The sequence below is a fragment of the Canis aureus genome, chromosome 21 (genome assembly GCF_053574225.1).
Source record: "Canis aureus isolate CA01 chromosome 21, VMU_Caureus_v.1.0, whole genome shotgun sequence".
NCBI lineage: Eukaryota > Metazoa > Chordata > Mammalia > Carnivora > Canidae > Canis > Canis aureus.
In genome coordinates, this window is record NC_135631.1 from 38,370,643 (window position 1) to 38,394,782 (window position 24,140).

The 24,140-nt window shown below is 35.2% G+C and overlaps 1 protein-coding gene and 1 pseudogene across 3 annotated transcripts in view; one reads left to right on the forward strand and one right to left on the reverse strand.

Annotated features, from left to right (window-relative positions):
• Positions 1-24,140, reverse strand: part of PHTF2 (putative homeodomain transcription factor 2) — a 108,822-nt gene that overhangs the window by 80,140 nt on the left and 4,542 nt on the right. For 2 of the 3 annotated variants that reach the window (XM_077863890.1, XM_077863891.1), the window contains exon 1: positions 808-965. In XM_077863890.1, coding sequence (XP_077720016.1) covers positions 808-852 — 45 coding nt within the window. In that variant the 5' untranslated portion in view covers positions 853-965. Of the gene's footprint in view, positions 1-807; positions 966-24,140 lie in introns of those variants that run through there. The other variant, XM_077863889.1, reaches the window with a different exon arrangement.
• Positions 6,397-6,785, forward strand: LOC144293469 (large ribosomal subunit protein eL31 pseudogene; annotated as a pseudogene).

The window sequence follows — 24,140 nt, forward strand, 5'->3', positions numbered from 1 at the left end:
ACCTGAAGAATAAGGCACCAAAAATGTTTTAAAGCATGAAAACAAACATAATTCACTGTATACGCTAAAAACCTAAAAAACCAGATGTACAACATAAATTTTAAAGAGTGTAAGCAACACTCTTCAGGAGTAAATGCTCCTGTGCAAATACAGTAAATGCTTTACTGTATTTTGAAAAAAGGCATTTATTCTTTCACTTCATAAAAAATTACTTGGGTAAAGTTTATTTTGAAACATATAGGATGACACAGCTAGTTAAGTAGTTATGACAACTAATCCTAAAACATCAAAATAAACATTTTAATATTTTGGTTTGAAAAATGTAGTCCTCAAAGGCTTATTTTACTGAAAAGATTCAACTGCTGAATTGCACCTTAGAAGAAACAGATTAAGACTATAGTTTCCTGAAATAAAACAGTTGTAAATTATAATAGCTCTGCTAATCCTAGCTGCAAAAGAAATTAATACAAGAAAAATTTAATGTTTTAATAAAATACTAGTTATATTCAAAATCATGGAAATTTGGCTTATAGCTAAAAATAATTAATCTAGCCACTTTAATTAACTTTAATAATGTGGAGTAAAAAGTGGAGAAAAACCATTGATAAGTGTCATCTTTCTAGCTTCTTTAGAAATAAAATTAGCAGAAGGAAAACCAAAATGCTCCCCTTACACTCAAAAGATCCTGAAATCTATTTGTCATTACTTCAGGTAATATGTGACACAACTCCACAGCATCAAAAGAAAAACTATGCATTTTTAGAGTAAGAATATTTAAAAAGTTGAAAGCCTTGACTATCAACTTACCTTCTTTTGATACCAGACTATAGCATCTGTGACTTTGGACGCCATTTATTCCACTGAAATCACACATTCGTCATTTTAGGCTGTGCAAGAGAGAAAAACATATGGACGACTTTACTTCCACCTTCCAGAAGGAGACTGAACAACATGCGTACATAGCACTCTGGTTACTTGCAGAGCAAGGGGTGTATGACTATACTTATATTACACCCTTCCTCATTACTATTTTAGCAACAGGTTCTTCTTAAGTAAACAAAAATCAGTTGCCATAATAAAAGGATCTTTCTATGTGAACATAGCACTTGAATTTTCTAACAAGATGGATTTTTAAAAATAAGCCTTTTAAATAAATTTCTGAATTTCCCAGGTTCTACTGGAAATTCTTCCTTTATAAATTCACATATGACAGAAATCAATTCATCCACTCAGTAACAGACCGGTTTTGCTATAGTTCCTATCTGGGAATTAATGCCAATTACTGTTGCTAAAGGATTGCTGGATAAAGATGCCAAAATTTATAATCATATTTAATGTTCTCTGGTACTCAGTAAACACCAATTTGAACTAAAATCAAATAACTGGAGAAACTTAATTTATGTTAAATACTAAACCAATATTAGACTTAATTACACAGGAATAATTAATATTACACACTTCCCAGATATCACAGTTTGCTAATACTTAGAAATTTACCACAGACCATTTCATAAGCATCTTGTTCGTGTTTGCCTAAAACAGTTCTGGATACTAAACTTAATGGTTCCTAAGCCCTGGAGAAAATGAATTCCAGTTAACTCTGGAATACTGCTCTAGTCATAAGACCAGGCTGGCATGGAGGGCGCCTCTGGTATGATGTTAAGGATGAGCCTAAACAGGTTCAAACACAGATACTTGCCCCAGAACTCATTACAAACCAGGATCATCCAAGGCCACAGAGGATTTCAGGGAGCAACACACCACAGCAAAGCTGATCCCAGCACGTGCAGATCTGCGACTGTACAGATGCTACCACTCCAGACTTTGCCCAGAGTCAACAAAATACTGGAGGTTTATAAATCATTCTTGGGAGCACATTAGGCTTCAAATATAAGAAAATTACTATCAGGAAAGTCAAATGTTCAAATCATCAATCTCTAAATAAAATTTAAGGCAGTATTTATTCGATATCTGTATTTTTGACAGTGATGAGCTGGATTATTTTATTAGCTTTCCTAAGATAATAATTCTGTCTTTAACTGACTAAATTCAAGTAAACTAGGTTTTGAAAATCCTGACAAATGCCCTGGCATTTGTCATAGGAGGAGCATAGAGTCAAAAGACCTGGATTCAAATACCACCTAGTATGTAATTTTGAAGCAGTAACTTAATCTCTCTAACCTCAGCTTCTTTTAGCTGTACAACAGGAATAACTACCTATTCACTCCCTGGAGGGATTTTGCGACTGATCAAGTAATATTCATAAAATGTCTAGCACAGTCCAGTGTATACAGCAGCTGTTCAACTATAACTATTTTTATTTTTATTATTAATTTTAAAATTCTGCAAGCCAGGAACTGGGAAGTATTTGTATTTCCTTTTTAAAACATGGAAAATGGTTTAGAAAAGGAATACATACAATCAGTTTTTATTGACATTTAAAATAAAAATAGCTACTAGACTATCATAAAATCACAATGTCAATTCCCAACTATATGCACATGGAGTATTTAGAGATTTCAAAGTTCACCTCCACTGAAGTTTCTTAGTCAGGTGTGGCTACTATTAATTTCTCCCACCAGGGGTTTGGGGGAAGCTTTCTCTTACTGACCTTAAAATCTCCTGTTTTGGTTCTTCTGTCCTGGAGATTTCTGGGGATAATTCATCAGCTTTAACACAATTCATCCCAGAAGTTTTTTCCATTGATTCTGCTATAGGACTATCCATTTTAACATTACACCTTCATTATGTTTGTTGAGACAAAAGACTGACAAGACACATGTTTTCCAAACTGGTTAGAACTCTCCTTCTCCCCTCTGCTGCCCCTAACCCTTGACAAATGCAAACTAGAAAAAAATGGTATAAAAACTATAAGAATTATCAACTTTCCACTTTTACTCTCCTTTCACTTCACCCAATCTTTACTGATAAAAATTCCAGATTATCAACCAAAATGAAGATTCTCTCTTTTAATTCTCCAAGAGTGTAAATAATGTGCATTTCATATACAAAATGTGAAAGGATTTTTTTATTCAGTCCATCTATTAAATATATGAGATATTTAATATATTTGAAGAATATTTAAGTGGGTATGTAAGTACTAATAATTTTTTTAAAAGCTTCAATGAAAGTGAGGAAAACACTGACTCCTTCAAATAAAATGATAGATCATTTTCAAATATACTTTGGTTTATACCTAGCTACATTTAGAAATAAATTCTGAAAATCAATTTTAACAGGGCACAAAGTATATGAAATGTTATAAACATTTTATTTATATTTATTTTGATCTACAGAAATAACAATTCTATCTGTTTAAAAAAAAAAAAAAAACACAACACAAGCCCTCTTCAGTAATGGCAAGGTTTGCTCTGCAAACTCATTTAATAGTTTTTCCATTGTGTCAACAACTTTTCAGTGACACAAGTGGCTCGTACCTATTTTTAAAACAGGTTTTACAGCATGCTGAGATGGATTTCTGAATCAGACTTCTGATAAAGTATACTCAAAGGCAACCAAATTTCACATGAATATAAATAACAAAGAATAAGTCAACAAATGATTTCATGAATAATTAATATTATTTCTAAAGCCCTTCGAATGTCTTTGATTCTGAGAGTCCAGGAATACAGGTTTACAGTCTCTATTATGACAGTTATCAAGCTAACTATTTTAATGCTAAATTATGACATTAAAGTTAATTTACAGGAAAAAAAAGTAGCATAGAAAGCTTACTGAGTACCTTGAACTGAGGATCTTAATCTTTTCTGATCAACTGATCTGATAGAAGGATGGGTATTAAGATATAGAAATAATCCAATTATAAAACTACAGAGCTAACTGCAGGCATAATATTTAAATCTCGGTATAGACAGTTACTCTGAGCTAATTCTCTCCTTAACACCGCTTTAATCATTATACCTTGTCAAAACATCTGAAATTACATTTTACTATGTCAAAGACCACATAAAATGTATTTATGATGTCAAAGCCTGGGTGGAGGAAAAAGGGGACTCTGAAGAGATCTTACATTAAGTCTGACTTTATAAAATCTCACTATCAAATATATTAATGCCCAGGGGTATTCTTTGTAAACAAAGAAATGGTCAGGTTTTTAACTATTTCCTACGTTAGGAAAAAGTCAATCTATCAAACACTACATATTACAATGAACTTCTCTCATTATTCTGAAACAAATTTCTGTTCTAGCACGACTTTCACTATACTTGGAAGCAACTTTTGCCTGTCCCCAACACTTGGCTTGTGCTGTTATTCTCATTCCTTTTCTCCTCTCATCCATTCTCTTAAGTCAGTTCAAATCCTACTTACCCTAAGATGAAGCTTCTTACAAATGTGCACTTGGACAGAAAGTGTTAAAGTCTGAGTCTCTTCCAGCAATGATTGTACTAAGAAATCTGGTATTTAAATAAAAATGAAGAGCTAGGGCAGCCCGGGTGGCTCAGAGGTTTAGCGCCGCCTTCAGCCCAGGGTGTGATCCTGGGGACCTGGGGTTGAGGCCCATGTCAGGCTCCCTGCATGGAGCCTGCTTCTCCCTCTGCCTGTGTCTCTGCCTCTCTCTTCTTGTCTCTCATGAATGAATAAATGAAATCTTAAAAAAAAAAAAAAAAAGAAAGAAAGAAAAGCACTATGGCCACCCATGATTTGATTATATATAAACACACTAAAGGAAAAAGAGAGGCATCTTTCCTCCTTCATGTTTCTAAGTACCCAGTACATTATAATATGCAGTAGAGGAAGTAGAGCAGAGAAAAAGTGATGACTAAGCATCAGGAGAACTGGGTTCTAGATCCAAGTTCTGACGCTACATGCTATGTGCCTTTTTTTTTTTTTTTCTTAAGATTTTACATATTCATTCGAGAGACACAGGCAGAAGGAGAAGCAGGTCCTCCCCTCCGCTGCAAGGAGCCTGATGTGGGACTTGATCCCAGACCCTGGGATCATGCTCTGAGCCAAAGATAGATGCTCAACCTCTGAGTCACCCAGGCGTCCCTAAATGCTATGTGCTTTTGAGTAAGTTTCTGAGTTCTCTGGGCCTTAGTTTCTCACGTATACCATCTAGCCAAACATCCCACAGCTCAATAAAGGCTACACAACTAACAACTCCAATAACATACAGCAATTTCTCTGAATTTCTTTACTAATTCACCCCAAAACACTACTATTAGTTAAATCAATGTTATGTGCACAGAACTTAACATAGCAGAAACTTTTAGACAAAATGGAACACATGCTATTTTTAAAAGGTAGTTTATAGAAATCTCCTTAGGCCCTGATCTCAGTATTATTCTTTTCAACAAACTTACATCACTCCCTGCTGCCTTTAGAAAACTATTCAGACCCATTACCCTTTAGAATTATATTCAGACCATCTAAAATCTCACCCTAAACTACTTACCAATATTACTGCTACCATCTTCTCATATATCCTGTTTCAACCACACTACGTTTCTTACACTTTTCTACCTCTGTGCCAAAATTAACACCTCTCTTTCCAAAACAAGGAGGATTTCCAGAAGGCCTCCTAAATTCTACTTTCTCTACAAGTTTCTCCCAAATTCCTCCACTAAAGACTGTTCATCATCCTACAAGTTTCTCCCAAATTCTTCCACTAAAGACTGTTCATCATCCTGTTCTGTGTTCCCAATAATGAACATATTGTTTTTTATGTACTTGTTGATATGTGCCCCCATTCCATTCATAAATTGTTTCAGAGCAGTTCAATGTCTTATCTCTGAATTCTCCTATTGCTCTTCTGTATATATTAAACACAATGTTCACAAACCAAATTTAAAAATTGCTAACCAGGGGCGCCTGGGTGGCTCAGTCAGTAGAGTGTCTGCCTTCGGTTCAGGTCATGATCCCAGGGTCCTGGGACTGAGCTCCATGGCAGGCTCTCTGCTCAGTGGGGAGCATGCTTTTCCCTCTCTCTCTCTCTGCTCACCACTCTGTCTACTGGTGTGCACTCTTTCTCTATGTCAAATAAATCAAGTCTTTAAAAATAAAAACTGTTAACCAAAACACCCTCACACATGAATCAATTTAAGGACCAGAACTGAAAATTCTACTGGTTCCAACTCCTATACCACCACAACATGCACATAAACACAAAAACATACTCTTTCCTCACAGTAAGAGGTAAAAATATTGTGAAGTATAATAAACATGGCCAGTCTGTTTACTGACATGTCACTCAATCAAACAGTGTATAACTATTTGTAGATTTTAAAAGTACAATGAAAAGGAGTTAAAGTCAAATCTGCCATGTTCTAAATGTTAAAATTAAATATAACTCAGTTGCTTCCTCCACAGCTAAAATAAGTGATTTTTCGACTTTAGAAACTAGGAACAAGTCCTTTCCAACTAGGGCCTAGCAAAATGGCTCCCGCAAAGAAGGGTGGCAAGAAGAGGGAAGCCCGTTCTGCCATCAACGAGGCAGTGACCAGAGAATACACCATCAACATTCACAAACGTATCTGTGGAGTGGGTTTCAAGAAGCGTGTCCCTTGGGCACTCAGAGATTTAGAAATCTGCATGAAGGAGATGGGAACTCCAGATGTGTGCATTAATACCAGGCTCAACAAAGCTGTCTGGGCCAAAGGAATAAGGAATTCCCCATACTGTATCCATGTGCAGGTATCTAGAAAATGTAATGAGGATGAAGATTCACTAAACAAGCTCTACACGCTGGTTACCTACATACCTGTCACCACTTTCAAAAATCTACAGACTGTTAATGTGGGCGAGAACTAATCGCTGATTGTCAAATAAAGATACAAAACTGGAAAAAAAAGAAAGAAAGAAAGAAAGAAAGAAAGAAAGAAAGAAAGAAAGAAAGAAAGAAAGAAAGAAAGAAAGAAAGAAAGAAAGAAAGAAAGAAAACCAGGACAAAGCTCTCTTATGCCCTTAAAAGGTAATAAATACTAAGGTTCAAATCAAAACTTTTATACTGATACTGAAAACAGTGAAACCCAGGTAATGGGCAGAAAGAAATCTACTAGTACCAAGACTGCTACTTTCTAATCATGTGACCTCTAAATTGTTACAATTCTTGGAAAGTTTTTTAAGCTGGAATGAGGATATGATTTCATGGAAATGTTGTGAAGAATAAATACCACACACTGTATGTTTAAAGTTGTTTTCAATCTTAAGATAGAAAAATGAAATGCAAAATGAGGTGTAACAAAAAGAGCATTTCCTCTTATATGAACCAGTTCATAAAAAGAATATTTATTTACAATTTTTATTTTCCTGCATGGAACCAATGCATAGTCTGTATATTTTGAGTGAGAGGATAAAATCTAATCTAAGCAGGAAAATTATAGGCAAGTAACTTCTCTTAAAGCTATATGTATAAAAGCATTTTGAGCTATTGTGAAATCTAAGAGAATCTCTAGATTTATAATTTTAACACTACCCACAAAGCCCTCCATGAACTTTCTGATGGGTACAACCAATCCACCTGGTTATGTCCTTTAATGCAACTTTGTAAGTTTCAGGGTTCTTAACTTTAACATATATCCACAACATCTCTACTAGTAACTTGTTAAGCATTCTTTGTGCTTTTTTTTAAGTACTTAATATTTTTATTTGACTGTTGTGTCACTTGGAAAAATCAAATAATTATAATCCATTTAAATGGTTTAACTTCCTCATTTACTACCAAGAAATTTTTACCCTCAACAAATCAGGCTCCATTCAAATATGGATATGTTATTACTGGCCTCTAATAGAAACATTAACTGAATAAGTGGTTCAGGTATCTTTATCAAAATAATAGAGAATAATGATATTCAAATAACTTAAAGACATAACAGATCTTAAAAATGATCTTATGTAGAGATTAAAAAACGCTAACTGAATTCCTACTTCATTTTTACTCAAAATTCCTACATTTACTTTTTTAACATTATGTTTTAAGTACTAAAAGTAATCTTTTAAGTTACTGACTCAACTGAAAAATAAAATTTAAATATTCTAAGACAGAGTTGTAAAATGTTAACAATAAAAAAAGACAACAAACCCAAAATCGAGTCACTTGTGCTAAGTCCCATGTCAACAAACCAAGGCTTTAATACCTAACTCACCTGCAACTTCAACCCCTCCCAAGAATGTAATCTTAAATCAGTGAATCTGGAATTTCCTAGTCAGCACTAGTGAGGTTATCTGCTTAACAGACCCCTTCTATCCCCCAACGAACGATAAAGTAATCTGCTCTTTCCCTGTCTCTGCTCCTTCTGCCTATAAAAGTCTTCCATTTTGTTCAGCTCTTTGGAACTCTTTTCTGTTTGCTAGATGGGACACTGCCCAATTCATGAATCACTGAATAAAACCAAATGACTCTTTAAAATCACTCAATTGAATTTTTTTTTTTAACAAAACTCAACATCTGCACTTTTACTTCTGTTATTCCTAACAGAGGAAGTAAAGGGAAGACACCCAGTTTCACTTCTTATAAATTCAAAATACTAAACAGAAACTATAGGACCATAAATTAAGCTCTTCTATGAACCTGTTACAAGTACCTCCAAGGGAAAAAAAAAAAAAAACACGAAAATGCATTTTCCCTCCTCAAATCAACTCCTCTTTTACTATCTACTCAAGCACGGAACCCTAGAATCTTTCTTGTCTCTTTCCCTTTCCCACCACCACCTGTTTGATAACTGGCAGATAGTAACTAGTAAGTATTAAGGAATAAATTAATATAGTCTATTTGTCATACTGTCAAAACATTTTTCATATAACCCCTCCGTGGTCCACTACCAGACCTGGTGCAAGTCCACATCATCTATTACCAGAACTACTCTAACAGTCTCTTACTACTCCTTCACTTTGTAAACTCCTGATCTCATCATATCTATCTTCTTAAAATTATCTAATGATTTCCCATTGCCTAAGAAAATAGTTTAACCAGACAAAATATCCTTTTTTTGTTTACAACCCAATCACAGGTTTATCACCTTTACAATCAGCAGCATCCAACATCTTTATCTTCTTCCACATAAGACGTCTCACCTACCCTCTCCAATCTGCCATCCAAATACACATCCTATAATCTAGCCATTTGGGCTTCTGACTGTACCATTTTCATGCTTGCCTTCTAGTCCTTGTCATATTTCCTCTGTCTAAAATAATTTTCTCCCTGTTCTGATCTGACAAATCATATTGGATTCTTCTAGGCCATGATCATTAAGAAATTAAATTATGAGATATAAGCAGTGGTGTTCAAGTAACTTCATTACTTAAAGAGTTATTTTAGATTTAAGTATTTCAAACTAGCAAGGAAAAAAAAGCAGACTAAACACAGGCATCTAATTCTACTCCTTTACAATATATAACTGAAACTAGAGCAAACGCATGTACATATAAGGACAGGGAGAATAGAGAGAAAACAAAAATAAAAATGAAGCTTGAAATAAGATATATGACTGGTAACCAATCTAGCAGATATAAGACAGCAGTAGACAATAGTGGACAAAAGAGAGTATCAACCCAATTTACATAATAAAAACCAACAAAAGCTTCAAAGACTGTGGCACAGGTTCCACTGAAGTAGAAGTAAAGGTGGGATCTACAAAAGAGGTCTAGTTGAAAGCTATGAAGCGGCAGATCCACATTCTCACTGCATACCACTGAGTGACTATTTCTCCATGCTCCTGTAGATGACAAAGTCATATATGTATCTCTACAAAGATAGGTAAATAAAATTTATCAACTAAAAAAGTTGAAAGTATTTGCCTCGGAAAGGGAAAATGTGGGGATGGTGTTCTAGGGCTGTATTTTTCCTAAACTTTGTATAACCATCTGTTTGTGGTAGTTCAATTCATAGTAAGAAACATAAAACCCTTGAATAAAAAGGGGTTGCACCACAGATCCCCCTGCTCCACAAAGTTGAAAATCCACATTTCTCACTTTTCTCACTTCTCTAACACTTAACTACAAATAGCCTGTTGTTGGCTGGAAGCCTTAACGATAACATAAACAACGGATTACAAATCCGTATGTTGCATTTATTATATCTTGTATTCCTATAGTAAAAGAAGCTAGAGAAAAGAAAATATGATTAAGGAAATCATAAGGATGGGCAGCCCCAGTGGCGCAGTGGTTTAGTGCCGCCTGCGGCCCAGGGTGTGATCCTGGAGACCCAGGATCGATTCCCACATTGGGCTCCCTGCATGGAGCCTGCTTCTCCCTCTGCCTGTGTCTCTGCCTCTTCTGTGTGTGTGTGTGTGTGTGTGTGTGTGTGTGTGTCTCTATGAATAAATAAATAAGTAAAAAAAATCTTAAAAAAAAGATCTACTTTCTTAAAAAAAAAAAAGAAAATCATAAGGATGAAAAATTACATTCACACTACTGTATCTACGAAAAGAATCTGCATATAAGTGGATTCATGGAGTTCAAATCCCTATTGCTGAAGGATCAACTGTATTTGGCTTTTGTTCCTACTACTGGCCCAGAGCTCCTGAAACCCTTTAAATTTTCCACAGTGAGAGTGGTAGTGGTGTCTTTTGTTATAATGAGGTAACTTTCAGAAAGTACCTAAACAAGAGTACTGGTTGCCAGTGGAAAGTTGGAACATTCATTTCAATTACTCTCTACTTTCCCCCAATCTCCTGCGAGCAGAGAGCAGCTAGAGATTGAGCTCAATCACCAATGGTTGATGATTTAATCAATCATGCCTATGTAATCAAACCTCCATAAAAACTCAAAAGTACATGATTCAAAGAGCTTTCAGGTTGGTGAAAATGTGGAGATTTGGGGACAGTGATGTTCAGACAGCATGGAAGCTCTGTGCTCTTTCCCCATATCATATCCTATGTATCTCTTATATCTGTCTGTTCCTAAGTTGTATCTTTTTGTAAAAAAAAAAAAAAAAAAAAAAACAAACTAGTAATCTAGTAAGTAAAATGTTTCTCTGAGTATTGTGAGATTCTCTAGCAAATTAACTGAATTCCAGGAGAGGGTCATGGGAACCTTCAATCTATAGGTAAGTCAGAGGCCTTGGAAATAACTTGGACTTGTGGCTGGCATGGGGGAGGGTAGCAGTCTTGTGGGACCTAGCCCTTAAGTGGTAGGATGTGATAATGTCAGAATTAAGCTGAATTACGGGACACCCAGCTGAAGCTGGAGAATTACTTGGTGGTGTGGGAAAAACACACACCATGGAATTGATACCAGACTTATACTCTTAAGACAAATATCAGTAGAACTTTGAAAAGATTACAACAAATTTTATTTTTTAAGATTTATTTACTTGTTCATGAGAGACCCAGAGAGAGAGGCAGAGACATAGGCAGAGGGAAAAGCAGGCTCCTGGTGGAGAGCCCGATGCAGGACTCAACCCCAGGACCCCGGGATCAAAATATGAGCCAAAGGCAGACGCTCAACCACCAAGCCATCCAGGCGCCTCTACCAAGTTTTAGATTTCAATTTCCAAATAGTTATAGTTTCAGTTAATTGGAATCCTACTATTCTTAAATATGATTTGATTATGTAAATATCTTCCAAGATATTCATTTAATATATTGGATTAACCACCTCTTACCTAACATAGTCTTCATTATTCACAAATTCTGCTCTATGCAAACTTGCCTGCTATTTAGTTTTTAATTTGTAAGCTCAAAATCAATACTCATAGTACTTTCCTAATCATTTCCAGACATGCACAGAGTAGCAAAAAGCTTGAGATGGCTGATTTCCAGCAGATTTCCAGCTGAGGTCAAACAAGATGATGCTCTGTCTTCTTAGGACAGCTTTCATACTATAAGTAAGTTCCTTTTTGTGGTCTATTTTGTGACAAATTTTCAATTTTTGCTTTTTGTCGCTGATTTTTTTGTTCAAAATGGCTCCCAAGGGTAGTGCTGAAGTGCTGTCTAGTGTTCCCAATGCAAGAAGGCTCTGAGAGGAAAACACAGGCAGCAAACTCTTTGACCTCAGCTGCAGCAACTTCTTGCTCTAGTACATCTCCAAAGGCAAGGGAAACAAAAGCAAAAATGAACTACTGGGACTTCTTTAGGATAAAAAGCTTTTGCACAGCAAAGGAAACAGTTAGCAAAACTAAAAAACAATCTACAGAATGGGAAAGATATCTGCAAATGATACATTAGAAAAAGGCCAGTATCCAAAACCTAGGAAGAACTTATCAAACTCAATATCCAAAAAACAAAAAAACTGAGTCAAGAAATGGGCAGAAGACACGAACAGTCATTTCTCCAAAGAAAACATATCATATAAATGGCTAACAAACACATTAAAAATGCTCAATACCATTTGGCATCAGGGAAATACAAATCAAAATCACAATGAGATACCACCTCACACCCGTCAAAATGGCTAAAATTACCAACTCAGGGAACAACAGATGTTGATGAGGATGTGGAGAAAGGGCATTCCTCTTACACTCTTGCTGGAAATGCAAACTGGTACAGTCACTCCGTAAAATAGTATAGAGGTTCTTCAAAAAGTTAAAAATAGAACTACTCTACAACCCAGCAATTGCACTACTAGATATTTATCCAAAAGATACAAACACAGCGATCTGAAGGGGCAAATGAACCCCAATAATTATAGCAGCGATGTCCACAATTAGCCAAAATGTGGAAAGAGCCAACAACAGATAAATGGAGGGATCCCTGGGTGGTGCAGCAGTTTAGTGCCTGCCTTTGGCCCAGGGCGCGATCCTGGAGACCCGGGATCAAATCCCACGTTGGGCTCCCAGTGCATGGAGCCTGCTTCTCCCTTTGCCTATGTCTCTGCCTCTCTTTCTCTCTGTGTGACTATCATAAATAAATTAAAAAATTAAAAAAAAAAAACAGATAAATGGATAAAGATGTGGTGTGTGTGTGTATGTGTGTGTGTGTACACACACATCATAGAATACTACTCAAGATCCCATCAAAAACAATGAAATGTTGGGATGCCTGGGTGGCTCAGCATTTGAATGTCATGCTTTGGCTCAGGGCATGACCCAAGGGTATCAAGTTCTACATTGGGATCCCTGCAAGGAGGCTGCCTCTCCCTCTGCCTGTGCCTCTGCCTCTCTCCCGGTGTCTCTCATGAATAAATAAATAAAATCTTTAAAAAAAAAAAAAAAGGAACGAAATTTTCCCATTGCAACGACATGGATGGAACGAAAGGGTATTATGCTAAGCAAAATAAGTTAGTCGGAGAGAGACACATACCATATGATTTCCCTCATATGTGAAACAAAATAGATGAGCATAGGGGAAGGGAAAGAAACATAAGATGAAAACTGAGAGGGAGGCAAACCATAAGAGATGCTGAACTCTAGCAAACAGAGTTTCTGGAAGAGAGAGGGGTGCGGGGAAGAGATAATTGGGTGACGGGCATTAAGGAGGGCACTTGATGTAATGAGCACTGGGTGTTATATGCAACTGATGAACCACTAAGTTCTACCTCTGAAATTAATAATACAGAATATGTTAACTGAACTGTATTTAAACAAAAATCTTTAAAAGGCCTTGAAATAGCTTATGAAGAAAATGTATGTTAGATAAGTTTTCATTTACATATGAGTTCTAGTACTGTTGGTCATGAATTCAACGTTAATAAACCAACAATAAACCATAAATGTCTTTAAACAGTAATACATATGAAACAAGGTTATGCATTGATCAGTTGATGAAAATGTGACCAGTGGCTTACAGGAACTTAATCCTGTATTTCTTCTAGGACCTATGCTTCAATGTTCACTAATTCAGTGTTTGCTGCCACCTTATAGAACACAACTACCATGAGTAACAAGAATCAATTGTAATAGGACTTAGTGACTGGACTTAGTTCTAAGAAGGTAGATGGAGGGTTAATGGTAAAGTAGAAATGAGAACCAAATTATGTTCCCTCGGTTTTCTGGTCTTATAGTTGCAGTGGCCAATTTAAAACTAACATGTATGGCTTTACATGTATCAGAATACTTCTTAATGTTTACTGATGTTTCTTTCAACTGTCGTTGGAAATGAAGTCATTTTTAAAATGATGAACATATTGCTAGTCAACAAATCTCACTATTTTATGTAATGCCAATATATTACATCATCAATTCAGGATTAATAAAAACAAAATTTGGGGGCTTTGCTCCATATTGCTACTAACTACCAAGCCAAGTGGCCTAAACTGCCTGGAAATTCAGGAATGCAACATGCTTTAACAGCCACTAAAATTACAGTGCTCTTCTAATCTGAGGGAATTTTCTATAAATCAGGAAACCAATACTTCAATTTTTAGCCCATTCAAATCCATACCACAGAGAAAAGTACTTTATAAACCTGCTACAACTACCACTTAGACCAGAATCACGAGCTCAACTACAGAGTTTGCTCTTTTCATTTTTGCCTTATCTTTTCAACAATAAAAGATGACAGAAGGTATTCAATAACTGCAACTATTCCATTTCTCTTCTCTCTGTCACAGCAAAGTTTTGCTACCTCTTTTAATTTCTCCACCTTCTGTCTTCAATCCAACTATGCCTTCACTCCCCACACTTTACCGAAAACTCTTGAAGGATACCAATGACTTCTAGTTGCTAAATCCAATGATCAAGTCTCAGTTGTTCATTGTACTCAACCTACCTGCAGTATATGATGCAGTCAATTATGTTCCTTCCTCCTGGAACACTTTATTCACTGAGCTTCTAGAAAATCTCTCTTGGGTTTGCTCCTAATCATCTGGCTACTCCTCAGTTTCTTTGCTGGCGCTCTTCTTCTCCCTGAGCTCAGTGCTTGGACATCTTCTCTGGCTTTACTCAGTCCCTTGATGCTCACTTCAGGTACCTTAGTTTAAATACCATGTATGTATGTTACACCTGCAGCCTAACCTGTTCCCTAAATCTACTAGTTTAGAAAAAGTCAGATAAAAGTTGCCTGACTTAAGGACTTCTCAGAACCTTCTTATGTGCATTATAAATATCTAAGAGGAGACTATGTACACGTTACGTCTTACACTTATTTAGAACAGAATCCTTTCCTCATCTTGTGATGCATCTTGTGAGACATACAATTAACTAAGCCACTAAATATAGCATACTAAGACATCTTTCAAGTAGTTCCAATTTCTCACAGCACGAATTAATTATATAAAAATGGGCAAACTTTCCTTCTGATTTAACAGAGGTAATAACTGAGTTTGAATTTTTCAAGGCAGCTCACTTCATTAAAAGTGAGTTTGCCTCAAAGTTTTCCTTTGAGACAAACATTTCCAGAGACAAATGTCTCTGTATTATACATTAACCTGTATTAGTTATATACTTAAAATATATTTACAACTTCAGCCTTCAAATAAAAATAATATATAATATATGCTATTGTTAATCTTTCTTTCCCCAGACTAAACATTCCTAGCTCCTTCAACTGTTCTTCACAGAACATGATTTCCATACATCTCATTATCCAATCATCTTCCTCATCAAATAAGACCTAAATAATTCCTGAAATCTAGTTGACTGACAAAATAATCTATTTATCTGAAAAATAAAAAGCACAATAGACTTATTATAACTTGTATTAATTCAGACATGATCACTTGGCCATGCAGTTTAAGAATATATTCATTTTTTTATTCTTAGTAGCCATGACATTGCTTAATTCAATAATCCTTTCTGAAAATAAAGGTGTATTACACACATCCACACATATACATACTCATACATATACATTTATTTATATCCACTAAGAGCACCTAAAAGAAATGATTTCTTAGTAGCAATAAGCAACAAATCTGTAAATACCATTCTACAGTAAACAAACAAACAAACAAAAAAAAACAACAACAAAAAACAAGGCTCCTTAGAGAAATGCTTGATTCCAGTTGGCACAAAGACAGTACGAAATTATTCTGGAACATCTCATGGGATGAGAAAGTAAGAAGGTGCTCAAAGAATGACAGGGACGTTATTAAAAGTTAAAATAAGGATCAATGAGTCTATACCGATATGAATGAATGAATGAATGAATGAATGAATAAGAGAGGGAAGCTTTTCTTTATAGCAGGAAGCCAGCTAACACAGAAGAAATTAGAGAATTAGAAAAAAAAAGTCACCATTTGGCAATAATCTTTTTTTCCCAGTTTTACTGAGATATAACTGATACATAACACTGCATAAGTTTAAGTTGTACAACATGATTTGATATATATATATACTGTGAAATGATTATCACAATAAATTTGGTTAACATCTATCACCTCAATTACAAATTTTTTTCATTGTGATGAGAACTTCTTTCTTGGTAGGTTCTATATCCAACGTGGCACTTGAACTCATAAGCCCTAGATCAAGAGTCATTGCATTCTTTACTGACTGAGCCACCCCTGTGGGGAGCATGATGTGGGACTTGATCCCAGGACCCCGGGATCATGACCTGAGCTGAAGGCAGATGCTCAACCATTGAGCCACCCAGGCCCCTGTGATGAGAACTTTTAAGCAACCATATTAATAAGTGATTCATGCAAGAAACATCAATAAACATTAAAGCTACTGGGCCAGTTTGAGAGTAATAGGATATTTACATGATCAAAGTATCTCTCCACAGATACTAATTAGCTACAAAGAGTGACTTTACCTTGGAGAAACCTGGCAGATATCACCTTAACTCAATGATCAGTTATCACCACCAGAAATAAGAGAAATTGCAGCATTTGCTTACTGATATAATGCACTGTGAAAAACACATTTTATCTTCAGTATTCCTGCCCAAAGTATAAAACCTGAATCCAATCTTGGAAGAAAAATTAACCAAACTAAAATGAAAGACATGCAACAAAACAATATCTCAACAGTTTTTCTAAAAAGTCAATTATCAGTAAATACAAATAAAGGCTTAAGAAATATTCCAGCTTAACAAAAACTACAGAGACACGACAACTAAATGCAGCAGGTAATCCTGGGTGTTCTTTTGCTACATGGATAGTATTGTAACAATTGGAAAAATGTGAATAAAATCAGCAGATTAAATAACAGTATTGTATCCAAGTTAATTTCCTGGTTTTTGATCACTAGTCTTTGCTTATGTTTGTGAATCATCTTATTTTTAGGAAATAAAACTGACATGTGTAGAGGTAAAGAAATATCATGACTCAATGGAGTCAGATAAAAAAATATATCTGTACATATAGATAAAAGTAAGGATAAAGGAAATGTAGGAAAATGTTAATATATAGTTAATCTTGGTGAAGGATACACAGAAATTCTTTACACTATTCTTTTTTAAAATTACTTTATTTATTTTAGAGAAGGATAGAGAGAAAGCATAAACAGGGGGAGGCGCAGAGGGAGAGGGAGAGAGAGAATCCCAAGCAGACTCCTTGCTGAGCACAGGGCATGATGTAGGGCTCAATCCCAGGACTCCAAGATCATGACCTGAGCCTAAATCAAGAGCTGGATGCTCAACCAACTGAGCCACCTAGGCACTCTTATACTATTCTTATATAACTTTTCCTGAAAGTCTGAAACTATTTCCAAATAAAAAAGCTATAGTAAGTTTTAATTCAGCTTTAAAATACCTTTTACATGCTAATTTTCTATACACAATCAATATACATAAAGCCTTCCTCTTATAATTTAAGCTTATTTTCTCATCTAGTGTGGTTTCAGTGATGGAAAAGAACAGGATAAGCAGAAGAAAACTATCCCTATATCCTGATTTTACAAACTTACAAATCTATCTCCATCAAAAGAAAAAGGTCATTTCAGTTGCCTATGATCAATGAGATAGATTTTTAGATATACTCTTCTAATACCTTAAAAACCATTTCCTCCACAGAGATTTTTTTTAAAATTTTTTTTAAGGTTTTATTTATTCATAGAGACAGAGAGAGAGGTGCAGAGACACAGGCAGAGGCAGAAGCAGGCTCCATGCAGGGAGCCCGATGTGGGACTCGATCCAGGGTCGCCAGGTTCACGCCCTGGGCTGCAGGCGGCGCTAAACCGCTGCGCCACAGGGGCTGCCCCCTCCACAGAGATTTTTTAACAGTGTTTAACACCCATTACTTCAAAGGTTAAGTTAAATTGACTACTCAAAATATAAAAGATAACTCTGGACCACAGCAGCATTTTTAGTCATTGTTGCAAATATTTTCCAATGATGATAAAAACTGAATGATTACACCTTTGGAGAAGTAAACACTTCTCATTAATTTCCCATGGTAATAATCTAGTCATGTTTTTCACAATCACACAATTTTTCTCATGAGAACTAGGTTTATAAAAGAAGAAAATGCAATTAGTTGCTCATCTTTTAACTCATACATTCCTACACTTGTTTTAAATGAAATAGGAATGCTGAGGAAGATGAACATAGACAAATTCATCTAGTCAAAACATATGGTATACTTTAGTTCTGGGTATGCATAGCTAATACATTTTGAAATCATGGGACTTAATTAAAACAATAAAAAATGGTATTTTATGTACTTCCCATTAAAATTTTGACTTTAAAATTTAATATACAGGGCTTCAACCTTTTTTTCTAAAGATTTTATTTATTCGTGAAAGACACAGAGAGGCAGAGACATAGGCAGAGGGAAAACTAGGCTCCCCACAGGGAGCCCAATGCAGGACTCAATCAGGGGGCCCCAGGATCACAACCTGTGCCAAAGGCAGACACTCAACCACTGAGCCACACAGGTGCCCCAGGGCTTCCACTTCTAAAGATGATGGAGTATCAGGGACAGGATTAATCTTAAATACTAAAAACACAGACATGATAGTGAAAAGTTTTCAGACTTTGGGCAACAGATGGCACAATCTCTGAAAGAGGCAACAAAAGTAAGCCATATGATTCCCCAAGTGTAGAGTTTCCAGGATGCAGTACTAAGATGGGAAAATCAGATCCAGACAGACTCCTCAAATTGAGAAGACAGATAAGAGGGAACACCAAGGCAGCTACAGTTCCCAGAGCAAAGTACCAGAGAAGAAAAGGTAGCACAAAGAAAGCTCTGGAGTTCTGCAGAACATTCCCTCTGAGTCTCCTGCTGAATACATACATGTGATCAGCACATGTACGTGGGGAAACTATCTGAAACCAGGGACAGAACCACCAGAAAGGAGCAAGAAGAACAATTACCAACGTTCACCTAGGGATGATAAGAGTTCACAGAGTGAAGAAATCCTGTAACAATAGGCACCAGAATATTCAGAAGGGTATTATGTCTGTACTAGGAACAAATTAACCTTGTACTAAAGGATGCTCAGGTTTCAACTAACAAAAGTAAAAATTTTGTTTGGAAAATTAAGGTGTTTCTAAGTAACTTAAACTATTTCTAAGTAACTTAACTGTGCTCCAGAAGAAAGCTCAAAATATTAAAAATAATATTAAAAATAATGCAAAGGAAAGGTAGCTTCAAACAACAAAATTTACAGTGTCTGGCATCCAAACAAAAATTAGCAAGCATGAAAAAGAAATAGGAAAATACAATCCATCGTAACTGAAAAATCAGTTCTAAAATGGACCCAGAAATGATAAAAGTGATAGGATAAGTAAGGAAAGACATTAAAACATTATATTCCTTTGCATTAAATATAAATGGTCTAAATATGTGTATGTATATGTGTGTATACATGCATATACATATGTATATAATAAAATATTATTCAGCCTTAATGGAAATCTTGTCATAAACTACAACATGGATGAATCTTGAGGACATTACTAAGTAAAATAAGCTAGTCACAAAAAGACAAATACTGTATGATTCCATTTATATAAGGTACCTACTATAGTCAAATTCATAAAGACAAGAAGTAGAAAGGTAGTTACCTGGGTCTGCAGAAAAGAGAAAAGAGATGTTTCAGATTGGTAAAATGAAAAAGTTCATAGAGTTGTTTCACAACAATGTGAATATACTTACTACTCTCCAACTGGTTAAAAAAAAAGGGTGAAAATGGTTAGGATGGCAAATCTTAGGTTATGTATTTTTAACCGTGATTTAAAAAAAAAATCTATTATAGACTCCATATATTTAAGAAAGTAAAAGAAGAAAGCATGAGCACTGTTAAGGAGCACTGAAGATATAAAAAGGTTCAAATTGTACAGATGAAAATACAGTGTCTAACAAGAAACATACAATGGATAAGATTAACAGAATATCAGAAATCAGTACAAGAAAATGTCAGGAATTTTGAAGAGATTAGCAATAGATATTATTCAAATTGAAACAAAGAGAGGAAAAAAGAAAAAACAAAACGAAAAAAATCCAGTATTAGTTAGGGTGTGGAACAATATCAATTGGTTAACATATGTGTAACTAAGGTACAAGAAAGAGAGAGTGAAGGAAAAAAGAAAACCTATTTGAAATAATAATGGCCAAAATATTCTAAATTTGGTGACAATGATAAATCCACAAACCCAGGAAGCTCAACTAACACCAAGCATAAGAAACATAAAATTACACCAAAGCACATCACAATAAAAGGTTCTTCAAACCAGTGGTAAAGAGATCATTCTAAAAGTAGCCAGAGGGGGGTGGGAGTGAATGGGTGACGGGCACTGGGGGTTATTCTGTATGTTAGTAAATTGAACACCAATAAAAAAATTAAAAAAAAAATAAAAAATAAAAAAATAAATAAAAGTAGCCAGAGAGGGCAGGCTGGGTGGCTCAGTGGTTTAGCACTGCCTTCAGCCCAGGGCCTGATTCTGGAGACCCAGGATCAAGTCCCACATCAGGATCCCTTGCATGAAGTCTGCTTTTCCCTCTGCCTGTGTCTCTCTGTCTCTCTCTCTGTGTCGCCCATGAATAAATAAATAAAAATCTTAAAAAAAAAAAAAAGTAGCCAGAAGAAAGAAAAAGACAGTTTCAGTATAAAGAAATAAAGGAAATAGTAGATTTCATGTCAGAAAAATACAAATGAGAAGATAGTGGGGCATCATTAAAGTCGTATCTTCAAAGTCCTGAAAGAAAAAAACTGTCCAACTAGAATTTTATAGCTAGCAAAAAATGTATTTGAAAACTGAAATACCAAAAAAGGTTTTTTTCAGACATATAAAAGCTGGAAGAATTCATCAGCAGTAATTCAGCTTATAATAAATGATAAAGGAAATCATTCAGGCAGAAGGAAAGTGATACTAGATGGAAAAGGAATTTCAAAGGAATGAAGAGCCTTGAAAATGGAACAAATATGGGACAAATAAGAGCCTTTCTCCTATTATTCTTAAATCCACTTAAAAAAAAAATTAAAAAAAAAAAATCCACTTAAGAGAATTGACCATTTAAAGCCAAAAAACTAAAAATATATTGTGGGATTTAAACACATGTAGAACTAAAATGTATGACAACAACACAAGAATAAGAAAGAGACATGGAACTGTAGTGTCATAAAGTTGTTATATAATATGTGAAGTGATATTTTACCCAAAATTAGACTGTGATAGGTTAAAGATGGAGTCATAAAAAACAAATAATAGAAAGTAGAAGGCAAAAAGCAAAAATAAAAAAAAAAACAGATTGAACAAAAAAAAAAGACACAAATAGCAAAATAATAGAGTTAAACCCAACAATATCAATAATCATATTAAATATAAATGGTCTAAATTAAAAAGCAAAGATAAGGAGACTCGATAAAAAAAACACACAAAGATGGAACTATATGCTATCTACCAGAAATCTACTTCAAATACAAACACACAAATAGAGAAAAGCAAAAGGATGGAAAAGGATGCACCATGCTAACTAATACCAATCAAAAGAAAGCTGGAGAGGTAATACTGACAAAGTAGATTGTAAAGCAAAGCATATTACCAGAAATAAACAGACCCATTTCACAATGATAAAGGGATCCAATTCATCAAGAAATCACAACAATCCTAAATATGCATGAATTTAGTAACAGAAATTCAAAATATACGAAGGGAAACTGATAAAAGTATAAGCAGAAATTGACAAATCCACAAGTATAATCAGAGATTTCAATACCCTTCTCTCAAAAACTGCTAGAACAAGTAGACAGACATAAAATCAGTAAGGATAGAGAAGACTTGAGCGATTCTATCAATCAACTTGATCTGACATTTATAGCTCACTCCACCCAACTTTCTTTTCAAGTGCACATGAATCATTTACCAAGGCAGACCATATTCTTGGCCATAAAATAAGTCTCAATAAATTTAAAATGATTCAAATCTTACCATGTACATTCTCTTGAGTACAGTGAAATTAAATCAGAAATCAATACCTGAAAAATCCCACATGCATACTCATTTATAACCAATGGAATCAAAGAAGAAATAACAAAGTCAGCAAGGATTTCTGAACTGAATAAAAATGAAAATACACCATAGCAAAGTTCATAGGATGCAGCCAAAGCACTATTTAGAAGGAAATTTTACAGCATTAAACATTTATATCAGAAGAAAATAAATTAATGAGCTAAGTTTTTAAGATTCAAGCAAATAAAATGCAAAGTGAACAAGCAGAAAGGAAATAATAAAGAATAGAAATCAATGAAATTGAGAACAAAAAAATCAGTGAAGAAAACCAAGAGCTGCTCCTCTGAGTATCAATAAAACAGACAAACCTCTAACCAAACTGAAAAGGGAAAAATGAAAAAAATACACAAATTAACAGCGGGAATGAGAGAAAGGACATAGCTATAGATCTTTTTAAAATATTAAAAAGATAATAAGAGAATATTACAAACAATTTTATGCCAATTTAACAATTTATATTAAACAGACAAACTCTTTGAAAGATAACCTATTGGGGCCCTTGGGTGGAATAGTCAGTTAAGCATCCAACTCTTGGGTCTCAACTCAAGTAGTGATCTCACAGTCATGTGACTGAGCCCTGAGTCAGGCTCTGTGCTCAACGTGTCTGCTTAAGACTCTCTCCCCTCTCCCTCTGCTCCCCCCTCCCCATCCCATTCTCTCTCTCTCTCTCAAATAAATAAATCTTTAAAAAAAAAGATACAAACTATTAATGCTCATTCAAAAAACAAAGAAATAAACTAAATAGCCCTCTATTAATGAAATTAAAATAGTTGTTAAAACCTTTCCTGTATAGAAAACTCTTAGGTATAGGTATGTAAGTCATTCAGTATTATCTTAAGTTTAACATACATGGAGGGATCTAATATTTATTAACTATCATCATGTGCTAGCATTAAGGATATAATTTTAATATGACTACATTAGCATCCAGCAGCATCATTCTGGAAGGAAGCTGTGTCAAGAACTGATTAATACGAGCTTAACTAAAACCAAGGAGGCTAATGATAATAATCTGGGGAAAAAATGATGAATGTCTGAAATAAGTCAATGGCAATGAGAGGTGGGAGTTGGGGCAGGGCATGGTTAGAAAATGGACAGCTAGTAAAGAGAGAGACCAGATGTAGTGACTGACTTGACCTGAAAGGTACAGAAAGTGAAAGAGTAAGGATGCTTTATGATGCTTGCCTTGAACACTAGAAGAACTACTCATTAGGATAGGGAACACAGAGAAGAAACAGATTTGGGAACAAGAAGATATGTTTAATTTTCAATACCTGATACATTTAGACATTCAGGACCCAAAAGATATATTGTAGGCAATGGGATATAGGGAATCAATACTTAGCAAATACTTGTAGTTAAATTAACCTGCTCTACCTCCCAGGATTACTTGCAATTAAAGCCTTCTCTAGAACTATAAAATTAATGATTTTTATCTGTTAAAAGAATTTCAGAGATAAGAATGTGGCTAAGGGATGTGAGAAAAGAAAGTCCCTTTCCATGTATATACTAAACTCACTCACAGTACAAGAGACCCAATTTCAGTATTCTTTTTGTTGTCATTTAGAATAGTAAAATCTGGGGATCCCTGGGTGGCGCAGCGGTTTGGCGCCTGCCTTTGGGGTGCGATCCTGGAGACCAGGGATCGAGTCCCACATCGGGCTCCCGGTGCATGGAGCCTGCTCCTCCCTCTGCCTGTGTCTCTGCCTCTCTCTCTCTCTGTGTGTGACTATCATTAAAAAAAAAAAAAAATAGAATAGTAAAATCTTATTTATTTACTCTATTTGGTTTAATGAGTCTGACCTACTTCCTGCAGAAAAAAACAGTGAGAATATGAAGCCCTCTCATCTTTTCCCTTGTTTTGTATGTGGTTGCAATGACTCAATTTTTTATTTAACTCTGCCTGCT